General features: G+C 41.3%; 1 protein-coding gene and 1 pseudogene across 2 annotated transcripts in view; one reads left to right on the top strand and one right to left on the bottom strand.

The window, feature by feature from the left end:
* Nucleotides 1-12,193: 12,193 nt before the first annotated feature.
* Nucleotides 12,194-13,202, bottom strand: LOC308413898 (E3 ubiquitin-protein ligase RING2-like; annotated as a pseudogene). The gene has a single exon. The product of its transcript is annotated as an E3 ubiquitin-protein ligase RING2-like (transcript).
* Nucleotides 13,203-19,061: 5,859 nt separating this feature from the next.
* The window catches only part of SLC25A21 (solute carrier family 25 member 21), a gene marked incomplete at its 5' end in the record, with an annotated part of 482,512 nt that continues 474,163 nt past the window's right edge, over nt 19,062-27,410 (top strand). Inside the window, one exon of the mRNA XM_080921836.1 lies at nt 19,062-19,488. Coding sequence (XP_080777962.1) covers nt 19,422-19,488 — 67 coding nt within the window. The remainder of the gene's footprint in view (nt 19,489-27,410) is intronic.

Raw genomic sequence — 27,410 nt, 5'->3', positions numbered from 1 at the left:
GGCTGTATCAGTCATTTTTGGTCTGTATGTTCAATAAACTATGCTTTGCTTAACTGAGATCAGAGTCTGAGTATTTTGTTAGATGATTCCTGGATCCAAACAAACCAGAACAATCGTGAACAAATGTAATTCTGCAGGAAGAATCATACCTGATTTCAAATTACACAACATAGCAATAGTAATAAAAAACAGTATTTATTAATGCAAAACAGATGTATGGTGCCTGATGGAGAAGCCGCATAGAAACCTACTGTGTTTCAATTTTAAACCCTCAATTTTAAAGACTGTGAATGGAGGCAGCATGCATGGGTTGGTAATGTCAATACTAGAGGTAATGGGTTAAACCCCAATGTCAGATTTGGAAGACCACCCTGAGAGTCAATGACCAGGAAGGCTTCACGGGGTCCCCAAACCATACAGATTATAGCCATTACCATGGGTTGACTACCAGAACTATTATTAAGACCCTATTTTGAAGACACACCTTGATCTCGGAATACAGAAAAACTGTGCTGTAATCGAGCTGTATGTTTCTTCCTACAGGCCAGGAACTGGGTGGGGGGGGGGGGGGAAGTCAGCAACTGTTTCTCAAGCTTTAAACCTTGCATTCTACAGTGCCACCTTGCCAGGTTAGAGGCGCTTACTGGTAAAAGGGCAAAATAGTAACGTGACTGTTCCAGGGATAATTTTACTAGTTTTCTGTTGCTGTGATAAAACACCATTGTCAAGGCAACTTATATAATAAAAATGTTTATTTAGGCATATGATTCTAGAGGAATAAAAGCCCATGATGACAGGGAAGAGCCATGACAGCAAGCAGCATGGTGGAAATATATATATATATTTGTGTGTGTGTGTGTATCTTTATCTATATTTGTATCATATGTACATATGTATATGATGTATATGTATATGTATGTATATGAATATATAGAGTATATATGTGAACCTGTGTGTGTGTATCTTTATCTATATTTGTATCATATGTACATATGTATATGATGTATATGTATATGTATGTATATGAATATATATAGAGAGTATATATGTGAACCTGTGTATGTGTGTGTGTGTGTAAAGCAGAGACTGAAAACTAGAGAAAAAAAACACCTTTTAAGTCTCAAATTCTGTCACTGGTAACATACTTCCTCCAACAAGACTGTATCACCTTAACCACTCTATGGTGGGGAGGATGTTCATGCCTATGAACCTGCTCACAGGCCTGTGGCCGAAGAGAGAAGAAGAACTAGGGGTAAAACTAGCTCTTTTGCTTTGGCACATCAAACTGTCTCCTAAATACTTACCCGAACACTAGTGCATCACTCTGTTTCGATGGAAGAAGCTTCTCTCTGCAGTGAATGGCAGTCAATACAGAGGTTCACGTCTGCTCAAGGCGCTGAGAACAAGTGATTTGTGAGTGTTCAGCATTAAATGGGGCACAGATATCACCACCTTTAGGGCTCAGAGAACATCAGAGAAGAGGAACAATATGAGAGTTGAGTGATAGAGAAGAGCCCGTAAAACACTGTTGTGGTTGGAATAAAAGTTGTCCCATAGGTCCATAGGCCCTATTAGGAGATGTGGCCCTGTTGAAGGAAGTGTTGTCACTGGGGTTGGCTTTAAGATCTCATATGCTCAAATTGCACCCAGTGTGGCATTCTCTTCCTGTGGCCTGCATATCAAGAAAGAGGTAGAACTATCATCACCTTCTCCAGCACCATGTCTGACCCATTCCCCATGGTGTCCTGCCATGTCAATGATGAATTAAACCTTTGGACTACACAAGCTGGCCCCAATTAAGTGTTTTCCCTTAAGGAGTTGCTGTGGTCATGGCAATAAAACCTCAACTAACACAGCTGTCTAATACACATGTCCTGACCATGGCACTCACTAATTCATGACTGTTGGGGTTACCTGGATAGGGCACTAGAACGAACCAGTGAATATTCAGACATAGATGGGGGAAGGGCTCATGGGTCTCACCCAGTGACATAACCACTGGTTAGTTACTCAAGTTCCAATGAACAGATTTACCCCATACAAGTGGCCCTGGTTAAAGCCAGTGAGTCACAATGAGTTACAAAGCAAAACTAAAAACCAGAAAGACACAAAAGTGATAGGGCAGACGAGTGTGGCTGGTAGTGGGAGAAGAAAGAAGAGACATATGAGGGCTGAATGTGACATGTAATATTTCATATATGTGTGTGTATACATCTACCTATCTGTCTACCCAGTGCAGCCTGCCTCCAGCTTGTGACTCATTCAGTCTGGAGTAAAGCACACAGAGTGGAAGTCAGTGTCTAAACCAAGTTATCCAGAAGAGTTTATATATCATCTAGAAGGGAGTAGGGGAGGTTTTTTGTTTTATCAATAGTGTCATTTGAGGTGCTTGTATGCTGATGAAGGAGGACTCATCTAAGAAAAGAAATAAGAAAGCAATGATGTGAGTTTTCATATCATTCATTATGATTAGGAGAGAGGGGAGAAGAATGATTAAATGCGGGAAGAAATGGCCACATCTCATCCTATAGAAGGGAAATTGCTATAACAAAAGACAGCACTTTAAAGTGAACGATTAGCCCACTTAGTACATTCACAAAGCTGTGTAGCTGCCATCTCTCTTCAGCTTGTAAGTATTTCCTTCAACCCACTGTAGGTTATCAGGATCAAATGAGTCACTTGTTTCAAACCATAATCAAACAGGAATGAGGGGGCCCCGTGTACATGTGCTTATGATAAAAAGTATTACAGAAACTCCCAGAAGGACTCTTTTATTCATTGTAATAACATTTCCTGAACACTTTCCATTCTGAAGTTTCCCACAGGAGTCAAGGACAGCTAGCCTAACACGTGAGATCCCTCGCATAATATGCTGTCTCTGTGATGAACTGTTTCAGAACAAATCGTATGCACTCATCTCTTATGCCTCTGCAAATTTCTTCTTACCTCAGTCTCCCTGGACTGACCCTTAGACCCCTCTGGTCTGTTTTCCATATTATAATCTTCTCATTTACTCCCGGATAAACTCACCGCCCCTAGAGATGCTCTGCTATCATTCAGGCTGATGGAGCAGAACGAAATAAGGTACCACAAAGCGGTCATCTTATTTCTTCTCTTTGTCTCCACTTCCCTGCAACCACCGAGCTGTTTTCCGACTGATGCATTTATCTGCTTGGATACTTCAAATAAATGAAATTATACAACATGCAAGTATTTGTGCCTGAATGTAAAAGAATTTTATATATATAAAAAAAGCAGGTTTTCCCCCATGGTAACAGGAGGAAAATCAAGGGTGTGAGTACAAGTCTGGAAAGGTGCATCGATTTGGAGGTGAGAAGATGAAGCAGCGCTGAATGCCTCTGTCAGACAGACGGATAATAAACAAGACAAAGTTAATACACAAGGTCAGGTGTCTAATGAGCTGGAGATGACAGCTTGTGAGGAAGTCTGAGACTGGAAGATGGTGACCTCCAAGACTGGTGAGTGAGTTTATTCATCACAGGCGTGTGATAATGGGGAGAATTGTGCTTCAACAGGGTTGTGAACTTCTAGGAAGGCAGTAGAAGCAGGTACGTGCAGAGAATTGGTTATAGTAACAGATCCCAGAGTCTATTGCCCAGCTAAAGTGGTAAGGAAGTAGGGTAGGTAGATATTGAGAAATATCCAAGACCATGTATTACAATACTTGAGACAAAAGTTACAAGGTAATTCTAAAATGTATTAGAAGTATAAGGAGTGGCGAGCACAGTTGGAATATTTAAAATCAGTATTTTATAGATACTGCTGCCATGCTGATAACAAGGGCCATGTAGAAAAAGCTAAGAGGTAGACTAAGGGTCTGGAGAGACGGCTTACTCAATAAAGTTGTTGTTAAATGAGCATGAGGAACCAAGTTCGGATCCCTAGCATCAAATGTGAAAAGCCACACATAGTAGTTTGTACCAGGAATCTGGTTCCTGAGAGGATAGAGACTTATGGGTCATTGAAGTTTGTTGTCTAGATAATCTTGTTAAAACAGTAAGTCCTGGGCTCAGCAACAGACCTTGTCTCAAGAAAATTAAGAGGAAGACACCCAACATTCACCTCTGACCTCTATACATGTGATCACACACAAAACCGGGTTGTTTTAGCTTCATTTCTGTTATTACAATAAAATACTCTGACAAAAGTAACTAAGGTGGGAGAGGGCTTTTTTAAAACTCAAAATATCAAGTTATGGTCTTTTCCAGGGAGGGAGTCACATCAGCAGAAGCCCGAGAAAGCTGCTTCCATCACACCCACAGTTAAAAGCAAAGAGAACCGAACCTAGGAATGAAGGCCAAGTGAACAACGAAGCAAGAACCGTCCTTGTCGTTTTATCCCGGCGGCCACCAGAGCTAACACTGTGTATTTAGGGCAGGTCTTTGCCAGTGAATTATGAACCAAGACAGCCCCCCACAGATATGTCCACAGGCCAAGCTGGTGTAGACAGTCAAGCACTGAAAGTTTCTTCCCAGGGGATTCTAGGTTCTGTAAGCTAAGAATTTAAGCTAGCTGCCAAACGTGTGCACACATATACACCCCACACACAGAAGAAGTGGGATAAGAAAAGATGGCTGGAAATAAGGGAGCATGTCTATGAAGAAATTCTCTGTGTCTCTGGCATCTCTGCATGTGTTGTAATAATGGTTGCTCTGGACTGTCTTCTTAAGGACATTGTGTATAGCCAATAGCCTCAGAAGACAAATACTGTGTTGCACTCCAATGTAGAGGGCAGACAGGCTTCTTGGTGGCACAATAAAGATAATGTCACCCTCTGGGGAAATGGCTGTGAAGTTCACCGGTGCATTCCCTTCTATATTTGGAACCTCAGTTCTGACAAACTCCACTATGTGTGCAGCATTTGCTTGGGTATCTTCAGTGTCTCCATGGAGTCTGGGGGAGAGAGAATTAAAATGATGAGACTTTCAAGCTCAGAGTTTATTATGCCATGAGGAATAAAGTTACTAGTGTCTGCCCCAGGAATCTCATATTTCCTGCCAAAATGTATGAGATACTATAGCAATCTAAAATTAACCAGGAAGAATATCTTTAATACATTTTCACACAACATGGTGAAGCTAGTTAATAACAGTACATTTTTATTTGTTTTAATTTCTAAGAAAATGTGTTTCAAAAATAAAATTATTAAAACTGTATGCAGTAATAAATGTGCTAAGTACTTAAATTTAGCCATCTCAGGGTGTATACATATTTTGATACAACATACACATGATAAATATACAAAAAATGTCAATTAAATGCCTATTGAAAAGCAAACTTAAAGATGCAGATGTGGTTTTTAAGTGAGAGTTTAATAATCTGGAGATAGTCGATCACTTCAGAAGGTTGTAAGGAAATGAATGTCTTCTAGGAGAAAGTGTGTTTTAGTTGGGGCAGGATTGTAAAGGAAAAATCCAGAGGCAATATTAAACATGTAAGAGTTTATTGACAATAAACATGTATGTCAAAGGTATTAGCAGGAGAGTTTTAAAAGGAGGGAATTCTGACTTTGGAATTCAGACTTGGGGATATAAATCAGGAAGAATTCAAGACTGAACAATACTGAAGGATAACAAGGGTTCTAGAGTCAGGGGAGAAATTGGAGAATATGGACTCGTATCTAAGTTCAGTCTGAGTTTCTAGTGACATGGAGAATGTGATACGGGCACAGGCACAGAGAAATCTAGACTGGAAGTAAGAAGTGTCAATAAGTATGGGCAATTATAATTAAAACCTTGGATCAAATAACAAAAGAGTATCCAGTAAGTAACAGAACAAGAGGATAAGGACGGTGCCAAGGACCAGCCTCGGCATGGATAGTGGTTCTGAGAGAAGGGATCTGGGAACAGGAAAACAATGACTTCAAGTCAAATCCTGGACCAAACTGCCGACCTGTGTTCTGCCTGATCCAGCTTTCCCATCCTGCTTCTCTCTATAACCTGCTTTCTCTCTGGGATTTCTCTGTCCACATTCTGCCTGCTTGCTATTCTAAGAGATGCCTCTGTGCATGGGCTGCTTCTGTGTGTCTGTGTGTGAGAGAGAGAGAGACAGAGAGAGACAGAGATAGAAGAAACAGACACAAAAAAAGAGAGACAGAGAAGTAGGGAGAGAGGGAGGAAGAGAAGGAGAGGGAGAGGAGAGGAGAGAGAGAGAGAGAGAGAGAGAGAGAGAGAGAGAGAGAGAGAGAGAGAGAGAGAGAGAGATCTCCAAGGAGTTCTTTGTTTTTATTCTAAAAATTTCTCTGGATAGCTCATCTCCTGTAGGACACAGGTCCAATCTTTTATTTTTACATATTAGTCTAGTCATTTACTCCAGGTTTCTTTTGATTATCTTAGGAATTAGCACCCCAGTTTCCCACCCTATGATTCTTAGGAGACAGAAAGCATACATTATTTTTCTTAACATTGCAAAAGAACTCAGAGTTTTGTCTTCCTTTGTTAAGCATAGAATATAAGGTAGTAGGGTGGGACCCTGTCCTGAAGTTACCATTTCCACCTGCCAGAGCCTAACCTTGCTCTGTCCTAGACTGACCCTGAACTCTGGAATCTATCTGCCTTTGTAAGCACAAACAAAAAACTTAGCTGGGTGGGATCTCCTGAGACTGCCACTCCCTAAATCTTTTTATCTCCTTCCAAAGTAATTTTTTAACAAGTTGGCTCACTTGTTAGAAGCCACTCATACGTTCATATTGCATCCTTATTTTTGCATTGTTGAGAAATTATATATATATATATATATATTTAAAGATTTATTTATTGTATATATGTGAGTACACTATAGCTATCTTCAGACATACCAGAAGAGGGCATCAGATCCCATTACAGATGGTTGTGAGCCACCATGTGGTTGCTGGGATTAGAACTCAGGACCTCTGGAAGATCAGCCAGTGCTCTTAACCATTGAGACATCTCTCTAGCCCAAGAATCTATTTTCAATGAACAGTGTAAGACTCAAAATGAGTCTTAACTACCAGTAGACCTCCCAAGTGAGAACGGAGTTCGATTCAACAGCAAGAGGTTTATTTTCAGGTGTGTCGGGGTTGGACCCTCAAGCAGCCACTAGGGGCAGATGACTAGAAAGTGATCCCGAATAGCTATTACAAGCAGGTTTTATATTTTTTAGGGGCATAGGTTACATCAGCAGGATGGGTTGCTGAAACAGCCTCAAACCCTCAGTGAGACAAGGTTTGAAAGGAAATGGGAGCAAGTGGGGGGGGGGTGTCCAATCTGGCAAGCATTTTATAGAATGTCTATAGCAAGCTGACAGGTGGGTGCTCTGAATGAAAACCATGAATAATTACAAACTGTCTGAAACAATCAGAATTCCCTGGATTGGCTGTTGCTAGGGAGTAACTAGAGAGTGACTCTGGGGTATGGGCCAAGGACAAGCCACGGGCCCCTCCTGGTACTGGGGTGCAGTTTGGGTTCAGCTGGGGGTTAAGTTCTCAGGCTTTCTTTTTTTCCTTCCTTTCTTTCTTCCTTCCTTCCTTCCTTCCTTCCTTCCTTCCTCCCTCCCTCCCTCCCTCCCTCCCTCCCTCCCTCCCTCCCTCCCTCCTTTCTTTCTTTCTTTCTTTCTTTCTTTCTTTCTTTCTTTCTTTCTCCTTCCTTCCTTTCTTTTTTCTCCCTCCCACCCCCTTTCTTTCTTTCTTCCCTTCTTTCAGATGGAATCCAGTTCCATTTCATCCTTCACGATCTCTGGTTTCTAGAAAGCACAATCATGGGGCTTCCTGAAACTCAAAGGCTTCGTTATGGAGGGACTGGTAAAGGTGACCTTTCATCACCATAAGTTGAATAGTCCTAAGTCTTTCTTTCATGAACCGGACTAATTTGTTTAGGATGCAGGGGCCAAAGGTAAGGAACAGAAGTAAAATGAGCAGGGGTCCAGCAGGGTAGATACCAGGGGTCAGGCAGGGCCCAGCAGGGTAGATATCAGGGGCAGCCATGAGGAGCTGCTGAACCAGCCTTGTGCCTGCTCTCTTTCTCTTATCCTCTTGGCCAGCCCTTCTCTAACATTTGGCCATTGACTCATTGACCACTCCGCAGTGGTCAACATGAAAACAGTATTCTTCTTTGGGGGCCACACATAGTCCTCCCTGTTGCATAAGCAGGAGGTCCAGTCCCATCCTGTTTTAGAGTACCGCCTCTACCAGGGAGCCCAGAGAATCTTGGAGGTGAGAGATTCCTTTTTCTAACCTCTCGACATCATCATCTACAGCCTCTCTTAGACTCTCCTGATGTTTGTTTTGCAACACCAAGGAAACTTTCTCTGTTCCTGTGCCAGTCACACCCACTCCTATGAGAACCACCAGAGTCACAGCTGGTTCTTATGGGGACTAAACCCAAGTCCCATCGAAGAAATTTAGGACTTGCTCATCTGTGTGATAGATGATTCTGGGTAACAACTGGACAAGTATATAGAATTCTTTGTCCTGATGTAGTATAGCCCTGAGGACCCATGAGGAAAGTAAGCTCCAACGTGCATGCCTACCAGGTAATAGGTATTTATCATTTAACATTTTCTGGGTTTATCTTGTGGGTCTGGTTACAAAGATGGTTGTCTTAGTCAGGGTTTCTATTCCTGCACAAAACATCATGACCAAGAAATGGGGAGGAAAGGGTTTATTCATCTTACACTTCCACATTGCTGTTCATCACCAAAGGAAGTCAGGACTGGAACCCAAGCAGGTCAGGAAGCAGGAGCTGATGCAGAGGCCATGGAGGGATGTCACTTACTGGCTTGCTTCCCCTGGCTTGCTCAGCCTGCTTTCTTATATAAAACCCAGGTCTACCAGTCCAGGGATAGCACCACCCACAATGGGCTGGGCCCTCCCCCCTTGATCACTAGTTGAGAAAATGCCTTACAGCTGGATCTCATGGAGGCATTTCCTCAGCTGAGGCTCCTTTCTCTGTGATAACTCCAGCTTGTGTCAAGTTGACACAAAACCAGCCTGTACAATGGCTATAGGCCCCAAGATCTGGCCCTAAACAGGTGCCCTGCATGCTATGGCCTGTAAGGTCAGCTTAGTCTCACCTTGTTGCCATCTGTACTCATAGGGGTTTTCAGTTTCAGTATAGTTTCCAATCAAGGACTATAAGTTCAAAGTAGGGTGGTTTTATCTCACAACAGAGCCAGCACAATTCAGGTAACTCAGGTCTGGAGGCATTGGTGACCTGTCAGCACCCACCTGTTAGCTTATAAGAGTCATTCAATTAGATATTTTCCAGGTTGGACTCCCCCTCACTGAAAAGACTGAACCATCATATTCCAGAACATGTCAGGGCTATCATTACTCAGTCTTTGTGTTGTCTTGGTGGCTTGGGTTGGGGCCTTATTAGGGGAAGATGGGCATGGACCCTAGGGTTGGATTGGTGGTTGTGTAGGTGGGGGTTTAGCCAGCAAGACATTGAGAACAAGAACAATTGAAGGTGTCTAAACCTGAAGTCAGATGTGAACAGGACTCCAGTATCCTTACCAGTAACATAAAGTCTCAGTCCCCAGGTCTTACAAGTAGCCCATTCATCCTTCTTGCCATCATCTGTGAATCTAATAATAAGAGGATTGCATTTCTCCCCACAGCTCCGGGCATTGAACCTAGTCATGGCGATGGTGATTGGAGAGCATCCAGTGAATCCATCCAGTGAATTTGCATCTCCAGGCTGCACAGAAGAAGACCTCAGGGTCCTGCATTTATTGCCTTTGTCAAGGCTCTGGGATGTCATGGGCAGACATGAAAAGCTTGGTGTCTAGTTTCTCATCGAACCAAATGTGCATTACAGTCATAAACTGGTGGGGGCTGTCCCATAGTTTTTAAGAAGCAGGGTGTATGTGGGGGGAGGAGCTTTGCCTGCCAGGTCACACAGGTTGACATGGAGATCGGTGAACCAGGCACTGGGGTGCAACCAGGGAAATAGAGTTGACAGTCTTCACTGTGGCCATATTGATGATGGCCTAGGTAAGGTTAAGTGGCTGGTGGGGGCTGCGTTTTCCAGATCACTATGAGTTTATGGCTAGCATAGTCTACACAGTGAGTTTCAGGTCAGCCAAGGCTACCTGGTAAGTTTGTCTCAAAACAAACAAACAAACAAACAAACTCCAGAATCCTTATGAATGAACATAATCAAAATTATTATCAATGAAGGTCTTTCCAGAAAGGTTTTAACTGTGATTCCATACTCAACTTGGCAATTAGGTTTTTATAATATAATTTAAATCAAATTTTAAAAAATGATGCAAACATTTATATGCTTCCATAAACAGATTAAAAACATATTCTCTAAGCACAAACCTTATAGTCACAAATAGATTTCTGCTTATATAAAATTTCAATTAGCCACAAAATTTAATTATTTAATGCAACTACTAATCTAATATTAATCACCAATTAAATCTAAACAATCACATTACAAAACAAGAGTTATATTCAGAGAACATGCAGTGATAATCTATACAACTTAACATTACCCCAGAAAAGGAATTGGATATAAAAGTTTATATACTTTTTGGTGGTTTTCAAACCTTATGGCACAGATTACCAAAAAAAAAAAAAAAAAAAAAAAAAAAATGTAAAAACAGATTTCAAATATTTTCAGTAAAGTGATAAAAAATTGAGTAAGCCTTTAAGTTTTCATAGTTGGCTCAAGATTAAAGCATGAAGTTGGCCCTGATCTGTCTGAACAGACAGAGAACGAGTTAAAATGACTGACCCTTTAGTTACAATGGTACTAAGTCTCTTATAATAAGGAAGTCTCTTCCTTCTATCAAAATCCTTCTGGGTTGAAGTTTCAATTCAAACATGTCTTTGTAAATACTGTGAGAATATAAACTTGGAGATGTATGTAGTATTAGGACAGAAATGAAATTTAAGATGTTAAGTCTGACTGGTCAGAAGAAAGTCTTGTGGTTCCCAGACTGTCAACGCTTTCTCAATACAAATCTAAGAATACTTGAATGACTACCCAACTGGCTGACATTCTTCTACAGAATTGTCTCATTACACGTCAAGGCAACTTTCTCATCCCATTAACCTGCTTCTACAGAGTGCAGTTAGTAGAGCACAAAACTTATAAACACATTGCAACTCAAGATGCAAAGAACTCTTCAAACAAAGCCTTTCTTTTCCCTCTTTAACTGTCTGTGTTATTCTCGACTCATTAAGAAAAGAAGTGAGGGGTGCTTTGAACAGATCTTGTACTTTTCATCAAGGCTAGTGTGCAAAATGCCTCCACAGTCTCTGGAATTTTAATAGAGAAAAGCATCAAACATATATGACAAAGTAACAGTAAAATACAGAAGAACTCTCAAATGTACAGAGGAATACATGTATTTTCACCACTTAAACTTCTCTTCAGTGAAATCTGTAAATGAACCATGTTTTCAAAGAATGATTGACTCTTCGACACTTCCCCATCACCAGAAATTCTAAACTCACAGCGAAAACACACGACAAAGACGGAGCATCGCATGGCAATGAACACAAAGTTCATTAAGAGCCTCCCTTTAAATGAGACATTATGTAAGAAAATACCATGGAAATAATAATTCTATGAGAAGTGTTTTATGCACAGTAAATCTGAGCCTTGGTCTTCATGAAGATACTACAGTTTGTATAGGAAACTATACATATACAAGTCTCCAATGGGGGAAAAAGTCAGAATACATATTGTCTAATCTTCTTTAAGTTAAAACCTTTTGAAAGGGGGAAAGATGGCTGATGTCCAACAGAATCTTAAGCCAGGCAGTATTACCTGGGCAGAATTATTACTCCAAATTCAAGGCCAGCCTGTTCTACTCAGTAACTTCCAGGCTAACCGGCTTTATACTGAGACCCCATCTCAAAAGATCAAAAGCTGGAAGGAAAAGATAAAGAATACAGAACACTATGAAAAACTCCTAGGGCAAAGTGCCCTTCCCAAAGGGACCACATTTTCTATAAGCATATAACTTAGATAAACTACTAGGGGTGTGGGGCTTAGGGGAGTACTGAATTATTAGAGTCCCTTCCAAAAAGTATTGTTTTTAAATTAAGGAGACATTAATCTAATATTGTAAACAAGCCTGGCTCAGAAAGAAAACTGAACATATCCCAGATCTGTCCATAGAAGTAATCTTCACATCTTTAATATTAAAGGAATAGACTATAAATGTCTAGCCTCAGAATTGATTTTTTAAAAGCTCATTTGTGCTCCTTGGTGGGCGCATAATAAAGTTCCATGGTTTTTTTCATTTTCCAGTATCTCTCACTGACCAATTTCAAAGAAAACGAGCCATTTAAAACAGTGAACTGGCCACCGGCTGTGGCTGTGGCTATATAAATGGTGCACAGTTTCTCACTGTCTATGTCCAGGTTCATCTGGTTTGATTCTCCTTTCTTTCGAAGCTCTTCTAGAGCTAACCTCACAGCCAGATAGTTGCATAAGTTATCAATAGTGGCATTGCCTGAGGTCTTTGTGTGTCTTGTCTGTGTGCTGCTACCGTCCTTTTCTCTAAGTGTTGGGTGGGGCCTGAATACTAACTCAGCCTCACCAGCGACATCCATCACGGGATGGATCTGCACCACTGCTGCACTGTTGCAATCAAGTTCAAGCCTAGAGTCATCGGACGTTTTGGTCCGTTTGTTACGAGGGCCAGCCCCCTGGTTGCTGTAGATGCATTTCTGTAATGGGAACTGTCGCTATTGTCCTCTGCTCCCCTGTCATTTTCAATCTGTTGCTTTCTGCCTCACCGTAATCTGTTTGTGGCCTGTATCTTCAGCCCCTCCTCAGTGCTGTGGCTAAGAGTCTGTTGACTGTTGTGCTCATTAACCCTCACTATTACCCTCTCTTGATGAGCATCACACTCATCAAGACTCAGATAAATCTTGCTGATGAGTTTGGGTCCGGCCTTAGTGATCTTTTAGAAACCAGTTTTGTCCTGACAGGCAGGGCATTCTTTGTTGCCACTTCTGAGGGCTGTGATAATACAGTCTGCACAAAACCGATGTAAACACTCCTCTGTGGTCATGGTGTTCTTCAACACATCCAAACAAATTGGACACATTAATTCACTGTGTAGATTCTAGGTGAAACCACAATTTCCAAGCCATCTGTTATTGTCTCCTGAGTTGTTCATTGTAATTTGTACACACTGAGTTCTCATGTTTTGTTTAATGGTTGAGTTCCATTTGTCTGCACAGCCTGAGCCATTCGGCCTCTGTCCGAGCCCGGGGCTGTGCTGGCCCTAGGTCGGAGTGAGATTTGAACTCAAATTAAATTTTTATAACCACAAAAAAAAGTAATCAAGACACAAATTTTTCAAGTAAATAGATTGTGACATATAATAATTAATAATAATAATAATAATAATAATAATAATAATAATAATAATAATAATAATTAGTAGGCCAGGAATCCTATACGAATCAGGAAAGTACTAAAATGTATAGTACTCATGTAAGTGTGTAAAACCTTACTAGAGTTCAAGACCAATGATTTCTTACTCACAGTTTCTTATTGACAAGGGAAGAGATTGAAGTGTGAGGGGATTGAGACCTTTGCCCAAAATCCCAGTCTATTAATGGATAAGTTGCATAGCACAGCAGATATGTTTGTATTTTAAAACTGACATCTAGGCAGTAATGGCTGGTATACTTACTAAAAACTGAATCAGGGATGAGGCCAAAGTAATCATCATGATCCTTTCATGATATCCTTCAGGGGATACAGACTTGCTCTAGACTGTGTTGTGGCTTCTCCTAACTCCTAAAATAACACCCAAAGTCCTAGTTCTAAGGTCACAGTGATGGGTTTTCACAGTTACTTTGCTCCTAATGTTTTTCTCTTTCATCCTCAACTTATCACATGGGGTTTTTTGACGTCACTTTGAGCATCCCAAGCATTCCCCCATCCTTTCACCTGTTTGATGGCCATGCTTCTTTTTCTTTAGCCATGCCCATATTTTGGCTTCTTATTTCTTTCAATCCTTATACGAATGTCTTCTCTGTATAAAATAAGACGCGTGCTCAATCATCTTACACTTAGAGCCTATAGGTAACAAAGAGAGGTGCCAGTAGGGTTGGATTCCAAGGAGGCGTCTTGACTTACAGGAAGTCACCATTTCATCATGTGTTCTCATGGCTTTCCTTAGAGATGGAGAGAAAAGAGATGGAGAAGAAGAGAAGGGAGAAGAGAGGAATGAGGAAAAGAGGAAAACAGGAAGAGGGAAAGAGGAAGGGGAGAATCTAACGTTTCTTGTTCTTACAAACATACCAAACCTTTCAGCTCTTATTATGTAGCTTAGTTTTATTTATCCTTAACCACCGTTCTTAAAACTGTCTCATTGGTATTTAGGACTATAATATAAATAGAAGCCTAATTCAATTTATAAGTAGGTTCATATCTATCATTAAATTCAAGATATGTTGATTATTTTCTTTTTTAAGATTTATTATTTATTTATTTATTATATGTAAATACACTGTAGCTGTCTTTAGACACGCCAGAAGGGGGCATCAGATCTCATTACGGATGGTGTGAACCACCATATGGTTGCTGGGACTTGAACTCAGGACCTCTGGAAGAGCAGTCAGTGCTCTTAACCGCTGAGCCATCTCTCCAGCCCGACTATTTTCTTATTAAAATACTTTTTGGGAGTGCTACAGCTTTGAAGGGAAAGGCTTCCCCAATCGAGGTGCTACAGCGCTGAGGTGGGGAGTGATGTTCTTCTGCTGTCGTTTCTGTTCATACCTCCAGTATCCTGCCTTATGTTTCCTTGATAACAGACTATAAAATGGAAGATGGAATTAATCTTTTCCTCCAAAGTTACTTTTGGTCATGGTAGTTCCCACAGCAATAAAAAACAAACTAGACGGCTGGAGAGATGGCTCAGTGGTTAGGTGCACGGAGTGCTCTTTGAGAGGTCCTGAGTTCAAATCCTAGCAACCTCATGGGTTGCTCACAATCATCTGTAATGGGATCTGATGCCCTCTTCTGGCTTGTCAGAAGATAGCTACAGTGATAAACAAATCATAAATAAATAAACAAACAAATAAACAAATAAAACTTTCTTAAAAAAAAAGAAACTAGAGCAGAAAATGGTAACAGGAACATGGGGTATTACTGTGATGAACATGACTATGTTTCTCTTTGAAAAGATTGTGGAGATTTCGGATACATAAAGCTTTTTGAGTTCTCAGAACTTAATGGACTCTTATGGGAGCTCTTAAGAGAGACATGGAAAACAACGGGGGCCTGGCCTGTGAAGTTTCCCCGAGAGAAGCAAAGATTCTATTAGGGCCATTCCCATGATACTCCGGGTTAAGAGCCTGTAGACTCGAACCCTTTGCTTTTACTGGAAATATTGATGGTGGTTATCTGGGGCTGATGAATCAGCTGTGATTAATAGGAGACCAGAACCTTTGAGGTGAAATCTTCTGGGAAATATCCTCAGTGCCAGCACACAGAGGGGGCATCCTAAACTTGCAGCCAAAATTGGTAAGATTTAAGAGTCTCCACATACTATTAGTTTGGGTTTATGCTGTAGTATTTACACAAAATGTTTGAAGTTTAAAAAGAAAGGGAAGATTATTCATTAACAGTAATGTACTTTTCACTGTGCTGTGATGGTAGGTGGTGGTAAAAAACAAAAAAAAAAAGCTAATTCTGTAATTTTTAACCAATGCCAGGTAAATAAATAATTTTAAAATATGAGCTCCATACTTCAGCAGTTTTGTTCTGAGTATTATTAGTACATTTAAGCACTATTTTAAAAATTCTTTTATTTAATTACATTCCAAGTGTTACCCTCTTCTCGGTTCCCCCTCCAAGAGTTCTTCACCCCATCTCCCATCCCCTTTGTCTTTGAGAGGGTGCTCCCTCCCTCCCTCATCTCACATACCCAGTCACACTACCACCTCAAAGTCCCCCCTCCCCAAGTCTCAATGAACACACATCTCCCTTCCCTTGGTGATCAAGTCTCTGAAGAATTAGGTGCATCCTCTCCTACTACGGCCAGACAAGGCAGTCCTCAGATACATATGTGCTGGGGGCCATAGACCAGCCTATGGGTGCTCTTTAGTTGATAGCTTAGCCTCTGGGAGCTCTGAGGGGTCTGGGTTAGTTGATTCTGTTGTTCTTCCCTTCAGCTCCTTCCATCCTTTCCCCAACTCTTCCATCAGGGTCCTGACCTCAGTGCAATGATAGCTGGGAGTATCTGCATCTGTCTCAGTCAGCTGCTTGCAGAACCTCTCTAAGGACAAAGACAGAAATACGATAAATTGTTGTGGGAATCTCAAACAGTAGATCAAATATCACTAGTTTTGTTAAACCTTGTATTAGTTCCAGAACTGTCCTGTGCACATTTAGCTGCAGACAGAAACTCAGCAGCAATTTCGGCTCTGTGGCACTTGTTGACTCTGACGGGCCCTTTCCAGCATCCCAAGCTCTAGCATGCTGTTGCATTTGGGGCCTATCTCAGTTGTAAGACTGGACTATGTGGGCTATTAGACCTTACATACATTTACTCAGAGCATTCTGTCCTTGTCCAAAAGGGGAGGACTTTGGGGGCGGGGGAGGGGAGAAGGGTTTGATGAGACCGAAAATCCAAACTCATCTTCTGAGGATAGGAGTTTGAGGAGTAAAAAGAAATCATGAACATAACGGCATAAATAAGCTTTGGCTAAATAGTGACTTGAAGGTATTAGGTGTTCTGAGATAATCCAGGGGAGATAAACGTTTACATTACAAAAGGGTAAGATCTCTTCCACTAGATTAGACAGTCCATTATGAAGAGATGCTGAATGTTAGAAATCGCTAATGCTAGGAAAATGCTGGAGGTAGGTTTTTATGAATGAATACATAGTCCAGTTGAGTGTGCACCTTGGGATATTCTAATTGTGACTTTTTAAATTCTGTATTTTGAGGCCCATGAGACGGTTCACTGATAAAGGGAACCGTAGCAGCCTTGTGGTCCGAGCTTTCTGAACTGGATCACATTTATTCACAAGGTGGGAGGAAAGAACCCGCTCCCACGAGCTGTGTTTTGACCTGCATACGCTGTGGCATGTATACATCCACACATATCTACACCCAATAAAGAAATGCAAAACAGTTTGGTGGTTACATGTTTTAGAAAAAACCCTATATCTCACATACAAATAAAATGAATTTGGGAAAGGTCATTATTTTAGCTTCTTCTGTGACAGAATGTGCTTGGCCTGGGGTTACCATTTGAATCTACAGTCTCACTGTTATAAAAAAAATCCTGTAATAAAAACTCACATAAATGATTAGTCCTGTTATTATCTTGAGAAACTCAATTTCTACTTTTGACAATATTTTTGTAAGCTCTGGAATTTTAGGACTATGTCTAAAATGCAATAGAACTTCAATATTTATTAATTTTATTGAATATTCTCTGTATTTGCATTTCAGATGTTATCCTCTTTCTCCCAATCTCATCCCCCCTCCCCCTCTAATTGCCTCCATGAAGGTGCTCCCTCTCCCACCCACCCTCTCCCACCTCAGCACCTTGCTACACTGGGAAAACAAGCTGGACCAAAGGCCTCTCCTCCCACTGATGCCAAAGAATGCCATCCTTTGCTGCATATGCACCTGGGGCCATGGGTCTCTCCATGTGAACTCATTGGTTGGTGTTTTAGTCCCTGGGAGCTGTGGTGGGTTTGGTTAGTTGATGATTTTGTTCTTCCTGTGGGGTTGCAAACCCTTTCAGCTCCTTCAGTCCTTCCTCTAGCTCCTTCATTTGGGGTCCTTCCTCATGTTCAGTTTGATGGTTAGCTGCAAACACCCTCTTTTGTATCAGTATGGCTCTGGCATACTGTTTGTGTATGTGTGTGTATATGTGGAGTGTGTATGTGTGGTGTGTGTATACATGTAGGATGTGCATGTGTGTATACATATGGTGAGTTTATATGTACACGTGGTATGTGTGTTGTGCATGTGTGTGTACACATGTGCGTGCATGTGTGAGCAGATACTCACATGCAGCAGGAATATGTGGTGGCTAGAGGTTACTGTTGGAGAACTTCAATTGTTCTCCATTTTACCTTTTGAGGATGGGTCTGTAAATGAACCTAGAATTCACCAATTTGGGAGCCCCACCAACCAGACAGTTCCAGGGTTCTGCCTGACTTTGCCTTCTCACTGCTAGGATTCCAGACCAATACTGTCTTACAGTGCATCTGGATTTGGGTCCTCGGGCTTGCGCGGCAAAGCACTCGGCAGAGCCATCTCCCCAGCCTCACTATCACCAACACTTAAAGGCTCAAAGAATGAGAACGAGATACAAACATTTAATTTGTACATTTGACATTGTTTTATTCTTTTAAGTTGTACATATCCATGTTTCTGACAGTGAGCAAAGGCAGTTTATACTTTGTACATACAGTACATACAGTAAACACTAAGTTTTAGAGATAAGGACAACCGCGTTTCCAGGCACCCAGTTCTCCGTCTTATCGTCTCCTGCCTGGCAGGGCGTGGCGAGCATTCTAAAATATCTGAATCCAGTGTTTCTCTGCACTGCAGTTTACAGCTTAAGGTTTACTAACAGGCACTAACCGGGAGTTTTGTTTTGTCAGCGACTCTAAAGAGCTAGATGAGTAATCCCACATTTTGTAGAAAGAAATACATAGGTTATTGATGCTCTTCTTTGACATCTGCCTTAATGTTCCTAACAGGGAACTACTTAACACACAGGCCCTAACCCCGAATAACTAGGCTGACAAGTCATCGAATCGTGCTTCTTGGGCACAGCTTGGTGACCCTGTGAATTGAGCACAGGACACTTGGATAACAAGGCCTTTATGGTTTGCAGCGAGTAAAACTCAGTTTGTTGTGCATTGAAATGAATGTCCAAAACCACTTCCCTGGCAAAGTTACCATGTTAACGCCGTCTAAGACAGATCTGCCCTGACCTACTTGCGGTGGCCTTCACCTTCTGGATGACTAACTTGGAGGAATTTACTCACTATCCCTTCTTTGGAACAGTACTGTATTTTGGCTGCCAGGAGGGCAAGGGTCGCCTGAGGCTGCTTCACTGTCGTCACCGTCAAAGGCAGACTTTAGATAAGCAGACAGCTAAACAAACTCCGCAGGTCTAGATAGGCAAATTCATAAGCCCCTATCGAGAAGGTCGAGCCTGGCCCACTGAGGTAGGCCAAGTCTACCCAGCCCCCAGTTGTCAGTGTCCCCTCCAGCGCCCTGGTGGAAAGGGCAACCTCTGGCAGCGCTGGGCAAGTTCGGACGCCCTCCTCCCACCTCGCGGCGAGTCGGTGCCCGAACCGCCGCCTTTAGCTGAACCGCAGCCACACAGGGAAGAGTTCAGTCCCAGGACCCGGTCTCCATCGCCGGCGGCCTTCAGAGGAGTTCGCTCCGGTATCTCGGCCACTCGGTCCCCTGGTCACGAAGATGTCGGCCTCCAAGGTCAGCTTGCTGCACGAGACCTCCCGGCAGGTCGCGGCCGGAGGATCTGCAGGTAAGGCTGCGGGCTCCCCGCGTGCTCGCCGCTCCTCCGCCGCAACGTCCCCAAGGCTCGCTTTCCAACCGAAGTTTGTGTGCGTTCTTCTAAATCTTCCATTCCGACCCTTCTGTGAAGAGCAGCGGGTGGCGGCTCTTGGGTGCAGGCCCCTCTAGCTGCTCTGTTCTCTAGTTCCTGGGTTTCTGTTTCTAGACTGAAAAGGGTGAAAGGATTCGCCAGTCCCTGAAACTTCCTGTGACTTTTAGAAAGTTTCCCACCCACTCCCTTCCTCTTCCTTCTTTGACAGCTATTTTACATGGAAAGGATCCAGTTCGGTCTTAAGTTTCTTAGCAAGTTTCTTCCAAGCTCTAAGCTAGAGAGGATCTTAGCATAACGCTTGCCTCTCTTCACAGGGATTCTTTATACTTCTTGGGGGCCGTATGCCATAAATATAGCAAAATTAGACACTCGTGATAACATATATAAACACCTTTGATGAAATGGACTCACAATCTGCGGAGAGCTATGATATGGGAGAGACTCTACAAAAAGATTAAAACCAGCTTGGGAATAATTACTCTCAAATGCAGCTGGAAGAAGTTGCTCACTATTAGGTTATGCACGTGCATAATTTAACAAAATTTTAATATTAGGCTATAACAATTTCATGAGTATAGTCATTCTTTTAATAAATTATTATAAAAATAAATCATGATAACAATGATTAATAATATTAAGATTGAATAAAAGATACTCAATATATACTTAGTAATGTTTACTTTCAAGCAAAATGAACGTTTAAATAATGAACTGCTTCAAATTGTGAGTAGTTTTATGTCATAAATTAGCTGCATCTCAGGAGCACCAAAAGCATCCAGATATGTCACATATGATCTGCATACATACATAAAACAGTTATGAAAACAAGATATATATATATATATATATATACATATATATATATATATATATATATATATATATATATGCTTGATTCCAATTCTGTGATCCTAAACAAAGAACACTCAGCTAGACCACAGGGAAAGTGAAATTGGTCAACATCTCAGGCTATGCCCAGTGACTTAAAGGCATCTCTGCTGGTTTGCATAATCACATGTATTAGACACAGTTAAAGTCAAAAACTTAAAAATAGATCAGATTCTAATCCTGTTTATGCTACATATTCTTGGATAAACATTTGGCACAGATACGTCTAATTTTTAATGTAAATGGGAATTAATCAGTTAACATGGATAAGTGCTGAGTCATCTATAAATTTGAAATAGGCTGCTGGATTCATATAGCTTACAGTGTGGTGTCGTTGATAGGTAAGAAGGATAATAAATACTTTCATCATCCTGAAGTCATATTTTCTTCTACTTGGCATCTAAAAGCATATTAATAAAATTTAAATTTATTGAAACTGTAGGGTGATCCCATTACATTTACTAGAGCAAGGGCCAGAAAGAAAACGTATATACAAGAGAGGTAGACTTTTTATAAATATAAGGTGCATTGAATTTCTAATACCAGACTTCTGATTACCAATACTAACATCTGTCTCTTTTTTTTAAAGATTTATTTATTTATTATATGTAAGTACACTGTAGGACCTCTGGAAGAGCAGTCAGTGCTCTTAAACACTGAGCCATCTTTCCAGCCCTTTCTTTCTGTGTATTGTAATCCTCTGGCTGCAAAGGTCAAAGATGACCTCTAAAAAAATGCTCTCTTAAAGAAGAAAGTAAAGGAATGGAAGTGGTTTAATGAGAGTCTCTTGGCATTCAAGGTCTAGTGTCATTCCCTTGAGAAATTCGAACACTCAGGAGAAAGCAGGATATGATGTTTCTTTATCTTGTCTATGCCATGTGGTCCATTACCCTCAAGGCGGGTAATAATGACTCTTGCTAGTGCCAGTGTCTTCCTACTGAGCATTACTGTGGTTTGCTGTACTCTAAGTATTCTTACTGTAAAATGTAGATGAGCCCAAGTGCATTCAGATAGTGTGTTACACAATCAGACAACAATGGTGGCTCAACTGCTTTTTAGCAGCTTACCAGGTGGCTTATCTCCCTGCACCCCTTTCATGAGTGTGAGTTATCTTGCCTTCCTGTATGTCTGGGTACCAAGTGTGTGTCCAGTCCCCAAGGAGGCCACAGAGGGTGGTAGAATCCCTGGAACTAGAGTTACAGACAGCTGTGAGCCACCAAGTAGGAATCGAATTTTGATCCACTGAAGGATCTTAGCTACTGAATTATTTCTCTATCCCTTATCTACCTATCTACCTTTGACAAAGAGATCTCGGCATTCTGCCAAGCAGACTGGTGTGCCATGCCAACAGCCTTATTCCAAGATGTACAAGGCTGTATGAGTGCCAACTTGACAGCTATTTTACTATGTGATCTTAGGGATGGGAGAAGTTTTGTTCCTCGAAGTTAACTGTCTTTTTGAGGTTTTCATTCCATGTATTAGAATTTGGTTTTCAATAGCTTTCAAGTATTCATGCTCTTGAATGATCTTCCTGGGGGGGGGGGGGAACTTCTGTTTTTATTTTTAGTTCAAAATTCTAGGAATAGATTCAAAATTATCCAATGTTGATAAGAATCCACCTCTGTCCTTTAGTGATAGCCTGTCCCCATTGGATGGGTGGTACCTGTGGCCTGGGAATCTCAAAGGGAAGCTAAAAGAAACCAGATATACCATGAAAGGAGTAATATGTGCATATTATAATACATCATTCTCTTATTACCAGAGGGCTTGTGATATTTGCATTTAAAGACTGGAGGTATGGCTAGCAGTTTATTAGCATGCATCTAATAGCATGTCTCTAAAGCCTCATTTAGGGCCTGTCATAATAGCTTGACCTTGCTACTAGTGACAACTTCCTTTGAATAAGCATAGCAAGCTTATAAAGGAAAAATAAATGGTTTGAGTATTAAAGGGACACCAGGAAGTGAAATGGAGCTGAATCCTGTGTTGAAGGATATTAAATTGAATTAAGGAGTGGAGACCTTGGCAAGATCCTACCCAGCTAAATTTAGATCCAGGCAAGGTGGTGCACACCTTTAATCCCAGGAGATAGAGCTAAGAAAATCTCTGAGTTCAAGGTTCTTCTGGGGCAGAGCAAGTTCTAGGTAAAATTTAAATGCAGGCCTGGTGGTACACACCTTTAATCCCAGGACACAGGTGTGCAGATCTCTGAGTTCAAGGTTAATCTACAGAGCAAGATCCAGGACCACCAGGTTTAGGCAGTGAAAGAATTGGAAATGAAGCTGGAGAGATGGCTCAGTAGTTAAGGGCACTGGCTGCTCTTCCAGAGGTTCTGAGTTCAATTCCCAGCAGCCATGTGGTGGCTCACAACCATCTGTAAAGGGATCTGATGCCCTCTTCTGGTGTATCTGAAAACAGCATCAGTGTACTCATATATAAAATAAATACAATTTTTAAAAGATTCCTCTATTGGAAAAGAGGAAGCTAGTGATAATGTAATAGAACAATGGGGCCATGGTACAGCTCCAGCAAGCAGCAGAACAGATCAGTTTTGGGACAGTTGACACTGGTTAGCTGGAGCTAAGAAATTACTGGTGATTAAGAAGAGACCAAGGAAATTTTCTGGGCAGTGTTTGTTGAGAGCACAAAGAAGTTTCAGAGATAGCCAAGGTTGTATCTCATGCTGCAGCTGTACTTGGTCATGTGTAACAGTCACCCAGGTGGTACTGGTTTTGAAGGCATGAAGGGGTCATGAAGAACGGCTGAAGCTTGGTACTGTGACAGGCTAGGGAAGGCCATTGGGTACAACCTCAGTTTATAGTGTTTCCAGGACTGGAGGGGTTTACATTATTACTGTTCATAGAAAGTCAGGACAGGAACTCAGACAGAGCAGGAACCTGGAGGCAGGAACTGATGCAGAGGGGTGCAGCTTACTTGGCTTGCTCAGCCTGCTTTCTTATAGCACCCAGGACCACCCCACCCACAATCACTAATTATTATTAGTGGGTCCTCCCCCACCCCATCAATCACTAATTATGCAAATTCTCTATAGACTTGTCTACAGCTCAATCTTATGGAGACATTTTCTCAGTAGGAGTTTTCTCCCCTCAGATGACTCTAGCCTATGTATAGTTAACAAAATTAGCAAGCAGATACCCACTGAGTGTTAAGTGCCAGTCAGTTCTATGCTTCTCAGGAATTAATATCTTTAATTTCATGACTTCACAAGGCAGATGACATCACAATTCCTATTCAGAGAAGGAAGTGACACACAGAGTTAGAGGGATCATGTGTGCACTCTCTTATTCTCTGTAGCTCCTATTAGTGCACATTAAAATTATTCTTTAATCGTTTTTTATAGTCCAGACTTTATCCTCCTTTTGGTCCACCCTCCGACTGTTCCACATCTCACACCTTCTCCCCCATCTTCAAGAGGATACTCCCCCATCCCTTAAGACCTCCCCACTCCCTGGGGCTCCAAGTCTCTCGAGAGTTAGGTGTATCTTCTATGAGTCCAGACCTGGCAATCCTCTGCTGTATATGTGTTGAAGGACTGGTGTATGCTGCCTGGTTGGTGGCTCGGTGTTTGAGATTAGTTGAGACTGCTGGTCCTTAGCTTTTCCCAGCTTTTTCCTAATTCAACCACAGGGGTCAGCATTTCTGTCAAATGGTTGGGTGTAAATATCTCCATCCGATTCTTTCGGCTGCTTGTTGGGCCTTTTGGAAGGCAGTCATGGTAGGCCTCATCAGGAATAGTGTCAAGGCTTGGAGCCTTCCCCTGAGATATATCCCAATTTCCTGTCACTGGACCTCCATTTCCTCAGGCTTTTCTCCATTTTTTGTTCCTGTAGTTTTTCAGACAGAAAGAATTCTGGGTCAGAGTTTTGACAGTGGATGGAATCCCCATCCCTCCATTTGATGCCCTGTCTTTCTACTGGAGGTGGAATCTACAAGTTCTCTCTCCCTACTGTAGGACATTTCATCTAAGGTCCTCCCTTTGAGATCTAAGAGTCTCTCACCTCCCAGATTTCAGTACATTTCTTAAAAAAATGTTTATCTACAAGTACAATTCTTTTAATGTGTTCACAAAATAATATCATGTTTATCTAGAGAGAACAAGACCCACTTTTATCCAAAATAAAATTTATTTATTTTAATGACGATCCATCCATGCAGGTGGATCAATTTGGGACTGAAAAGAGGCTCTGGACAAGGGGCAAGTGGTTCACACTCAACAATGGACTATCCTAAAGTACTGTTTCATTATTATTCTTTTTCCCCCTGTTGCTTACAAATCTACTGTGGTTACCAGCAAGCATGGCAACAACAAGGTCAGAGTTCCTCACACTTGTTTGGCTCCTAACATCCTTAGCTTCCAAACCCTGACTTTACATCCCCTAGTTCTAGGGGGCTTCTCTGGCATTTACCAGGTCAGCTCTTCCTCAGATCTAGGACCATTGAGTCACTTCAGACAGCACCCCTTCCTCCTTCCTTTTATCATTTTCAGTTATGTATCTGTGTGTGGTCTGTGTGGTATGTGCATATGAAGTCCAGTACCCACTGAGGCCAGAGGCCTAGGATTTGGCCAAAGTGGGTGCTGGAGATCAAACTTAGGTTTTCTGCAAGAGCAGAATCTTCTTTTAGCTGCTGCGCCATCTCTCCAGCTCATTTTTGTTACAGTTTGTGTTCCTCTACGTGTCCTAAAAGCCCATGGGATTGCTCTCTTTCCTCTCCAAGTCTTGTATGATCCTTGCCGGTCCACTCAGATGCTCATTGACTCCAGACTCTCAGAAGCTTTTGCACCCAAATTCAGAATCTCCGGAGTGCAGCGATGAAGTTGCTCTGGTATCTTAGAGGTACGTCTCTTACCGGGACCTGTCAGGTTTTCTTGTAAATTTACCAGCAGACTATATACACCCTTTCACATTGGCAAATCTAGGGTGCCTCCTCAGTCTCAGAAGCTTCCTCCTGAACTTTCCCAGTCCTACCCATAATGAAGCCCTAGACCTTATCCGTCCTGTTGTGGGTCACTGTGTTAGGAGGGCACCGGTTCTCCCACATCTTAGTTCACTCTTACCACCCCTGCCTCAGTCTGGTCCTTCAGCAAGATCTGCAATCTACTTTGTTCATCGACTCGCATGCCATCCCTTTGGTTGAAATGAACTGTTCTGGAAAACAAAGAGTTTTCTAATTTTGTGTTAAACGCAGATAATGTACTTTGTGAACTATAATCTCGTTAAGGACCTTCAGCACATGGAAGTGACATGACAGAGCCTTCGGGGAGGGGGACCTGAGATTCATAAACAGGCTCCATGGTATTAATTTTGAGAGCATTTAAAATTATCTCAATTCTGGCAGGGAGAAAGTATAAGATTTTCAACTAAAAAAAAAAAAAATCGGGTAAAAAATGTGGAATAATTTTCAATCTTATTTATTTTAAATATTGTGGCTCTTTTATATCTTACATATTTCTTTTTTTATAATATTTTCTGGATTTTTCTATCGTAATGCTTTGACTATACTTAAAGGTGATACATTAATGGAACATATACTAGACATATTAGGACTTTAATTTGTAGTCGGCAATAAAGGCCGATACACCAGGGGGTAGTCAAGGTTACATTTTTGATCAAGGAAATTTCTGTTTTAGAACTAGTGCAAAAGGGGGCACACATGTGATTTGGATAAATGACACCTTTGGAAATTCGGGATTTGGGGGACTATAATTGTTTGATAATAAATAGCAGGTTGTGGTGAAACAGGTGAGCCCTTGTGACACATCAAAGGGAGGCTGGAACCCATTATCTGGATAATTAGGGAGGAAAAAAAAATCCCCCTTATTTTAACCACAGAGGAGGAAGCAACTCTATTGCTCAAATTAATTATAAAATACCTTTAAAGGGTGTATGTTAATTAAAAGTAGTTTTATCTCTCTTTAGAAAAATCTACTCTCCAGGAATATGAATTAAAGACCAAAACCAGGAGTTGACTAACTACACTCAAAGGATTTCTCATTTATTTTTGAGAAGGACATTTTAGAAGCTTTGCTACTGTTAGTATGCAGTCACATCATTCAGTTGACCTAAAACAACTTTCCCCAATGTTTTAGAAACAGGCTGCTAAATCAGCCCTTCCACCAGCAGGAGCACAGTAACTCAGAATACTAAAAACTTTGTTTCAGAGGTTTCCTTGTAGAGACTGAGAAATCCATTAGACAACAGAGTAGACAACAGAACCTAACTCATACAACATTCATTCAGTCTTTAGCTCCACTTCCAAAGAGAGATGTGGTCACAGGTTCTAATGATTTTTAAGAATGATGCCTGCAACAGTGCCAAGAAAGACATTTTGATTCACCTACTTCAAAAATACTGTGAAAAAAATATCTCTGGGTCTAAAATCTTTGTCACTTCTCATAGCAACAATGTAGTTGGATGTTTCAGGATTCCCAAGTCAAAAGAGATGTTACAAATCATTGTCAACCATCTTCAACTTTTAAATCCCATTTTATTTTCTACTGTACATATGTACATGTATGCTTCTATTGTGTACATGCACATGTATGCAAGTACTATACCACGGCATGCTTGTAGCAGTCAGAGGACAACATGCAAGAGTGGGTATTCTCTATTATGTAGGTCTAAAGGATTGAACCCAGGCCACCAGGTTTACTCTTGGGCCACATGCTGGCCCATTTTAAGGTATCTTTATGACTTAAGTAGTGATGTCTTTAAAATGTAAATGAAAATGAATGAAAGGAATGAGATCTTGAAACTGCTTCTGGAATTTTACACTAGACTTAGACTGAATTCTGTCTTCTGTGTAGTGTGAATGTTTGAACTCTGGGCTTCCCACATGCTAGGCCATCACTGAACTATGTCCTTAGCCTTTACATGGACTTTCTCATCAGTGTTTCTTATCCTAGCTTTCATTGTGACATTGGTGCTTTGTTA

Source organism: Micromys minutus (genome assembly GCF_963924665.1).
Source record: "Micromys minutus genome assembly, chromosome: 1".
In the NCBI taxonomy this organism is placed as follows: Eukaryota; Metazoa; Chordata; class Mammalia; order Rodentia; family Muridae; genus Micromys; species Micromys minutus.
The sequence above is the reverse complement of the archived record's forward strand: the minus strand, read 5'-3'. Positions and strand labels throughout refer to the sequence as shown.